This window comes from Trematomus bernacchii, unplaced genomic scaffold (assembly GCF_902827165.1).
Source record: "Trematomus bernacchii unplaced genomic scaffold, fTreBer1.1, whole genome shotgun sequence".
In the NCBI taxonomy this organism is placed as follows: domain Eukaryota; kingdom Metazoa; phylum Chordata; class Actinopteri; order Perciformes; family Nototheniidae; genus Trematomus; species Trematomus bernacchii.
This window is the reverse complement of record NW_022987802.1, coordinates 945,110-947,609: the sequence shown is the minus strand read 5'-3', so window position 1 is coordinate 947,609 and position 2,500 is coordinate 945,110. Positions and strand designations below refer to the sequence as shown.

At 44.5% G+C, this 2,500-nt stretch overlaps 1 protein-coding gene across 1 annotated transcript in view; it reads right to left on the bottom strand.

Annotated features, from left to right (window-relative positions):
* Window positions 1-2,500, bottom strand: part of LOC117498281 (serine/threonine-protein kinase Nek5-like) — an 18,690-nt gene that overhangs the window by 3,137 nt on the left and 13,053 nt on the right. The window contains exon 7 of the mRNA XM_034150294.1: window positions 2,488-2,500. This exon is cut by the window's right edge and continues 58 nt beyond it. Coding sequence (XP_034006185.1) covers window positions 2,488-2,500 — 13 coding nt within the window. The remainder of the gene's footprint in view (window positions 1-2,487) is intronic.

Below are 2,500 nucleotides of genomic sequence, written 5' to 3'. Positions count from 1 at the left end.
AGAACTGACCTGAAACATGTTGAAAGGGAAGGAGGAGGGGCTCCATGACAGCACCTTAAAAAGGGGGATAAGCTCGGAGATAGAGCGCCCCCTGTGGGAGGATCTAGTCAGGAGTCTCCACAACACTCAAGTGAGGAATCTGGATATTAAAGGTCTCCTATCATGCTATTCTTAGGCATATATTACGGGTCTCAGATATATACAAATATGACTATAATGTGTTTTGCTCCAAATACCAAACAGATCAAGCATTTTAGAAATCCCTCACATCCCTCAGTTTCAGCTGTTACTAAGGAGCTGACTCTGGGTCTGTAGCTTTAGAAAAAGAAAGGAGGCGGAGCCAATGCCTGATCAGAACTCTCCCAGCAGAAACTCAGCTAAATGCTGCCGTGATGAAACTCCATATCATGTTCCAAACCACATGAAGGATTCTCTCTGAAACAGTATGGAGCTCAAACTCTTTCTCTCTCTCAGGTTTACCACAAGGTGAGTTCCTTTTTTGATTTCCTGCTTCTTCACACATGCTCTCTCCAGTACAGGTTAGCTCTGAGTGTTAGCATGCTAATGTAAACACAGACCATATTACTTCCAGAACACGTCTCATTGTTTCTGACAGCAACGTTTCTGATTGGCCCGTGGGTGTAAAGCCCACCCACATTTTAGTAATGACTTGGGTTGTGGTCGAATAGTCCAAAAATCAGCTCCTAAGTTCTAACCCTATCGTCTATTCCTTGACCTCTGAGTGAAAGGTCACGGGGTTAAGGGATAGTGGATAGGAGAATTCAAAAGGACTTAGGAGAAGAGACTGCGGTACTTTAGAGAATCGACTGCACTTTCACTATCCGACGTGTTTATGATGCGCCAGCGGAGGTCATAAATGTGCCTCTGCTGCTGTGGGAAAACATGGAAACTACAGTTTTCTATACAGCGGACTACAACATGGATGTTTAATAAGAACGAGGGACTACTGTAAACTCATCTAGAGACTCTGCACCGTGCTCTGATGCTGTTATGCTTTATGAACGGGGACAACAGAGAAACATATTCTTCATGACCAAAGTTGGAATTGAAATAAAAAAGGAAAGTGAAACTTATGCTCGTCACCCTCTCCCTCCGGTCCACATTAATACAAATGATCCCAATACGTATGATTGTATGAAAAGATCTTAAAATCAATACAAATGTATTTATTATAAACGTTAGTCCTTAACATCTATCACTGTGTATATCACCATTCAAACATCTTTTAAAAGTTGAACAAACCCCACACAGCTCAGTAAAGACTGTGAAATGTTGACTTTATTTGATCATTTCAGTAAAAACTAACGTTCATATTTCTCTTTTTGATTATAATACTGATGAACGTTCAAAACAAAGCACTTTGGCAACTTACCACATACGTTTTAAAAAGCTTAATAAGCACCGTAACTTTCATGATATCATTTCTCGTTCATAATCGGTTGTTTCCGTGAACGGCCGACTGTTGTGTGACGGCAAATGCTGCGGCCGCAAGGCATTGTGGGGCAGCATTTTCTCCTCTCCTTTAGGTTAGGGAGGTCCAGTGGTTCCTAAGCTAAAGGAGGTTATAAAGGAAGTTTGAAACCTCCTTTCCTTTTAATTTAGAGAATTGGAACGGCACTTATCATGGCTGCCACTGAGGGACTTCCGGGTCATTTCACTCCGTTAGGAAGGTTCCTAAGCTAAATGGACTATTCGACCGCAACCCTGGTGATGTAGAGAAGACATCACTTTGTGAGTCTCCTGACACACCGGGGACACATGGTGATGTAGAGAAGACATCACTTTGTGAGTCTCCTGACACACCGGGGACACATGGTGATGTAGAGAAGACATCACTTTGAGAGTCTCCTGACACACCGGGGACACATGGTGATGTGGAGAAGACATCACTTTGAGAGTCTCCTCACACACCGGGGACACATGGTGATGTAGAGAAGACATCACTTTGAGAGTCTCCTGACACACCGGGGACACATGGTGATGTAGAGAAGACATCACTTAGTGAGTCTCCTGACACACCGGGGACACATGGTGATGTAGAGAAGACATCACTTTGAGAGTCTCCTGACACACCGGGGACACATGGTGATGTGGAGAAGACATCAGAAAGTGCATTCTGCATGATAGGAGACCTTTAATACATGATCTGTGTGATCAGCTGTTACTCTACACTAAACTTAAGCTGCATGAGACATCTAGTTGTTGTTGTGGTTGTTTCCACAACATGTGTGTTTACATGTCCCGGTCGACAGTGTGAGGAATGATAATGACTTGTTTGGAGGTCTTCCATGTTTTACAGAGCGCCCTGTGACAGCTGCACTGTGTGTGTGTGTGTGTGTGTGTGTGTGTGTGTGTGTGTGTGTGTGTGTGTGTGTGTGTGCGTCCGTGCGTGCGTGCGTGCGTGCGTGCGTGCGTGCGTGCGTGCGTGCGTGCGTGCGTGCGTGCGTGCGTGCGTGCGTGGCTTACTTATTCAACATTC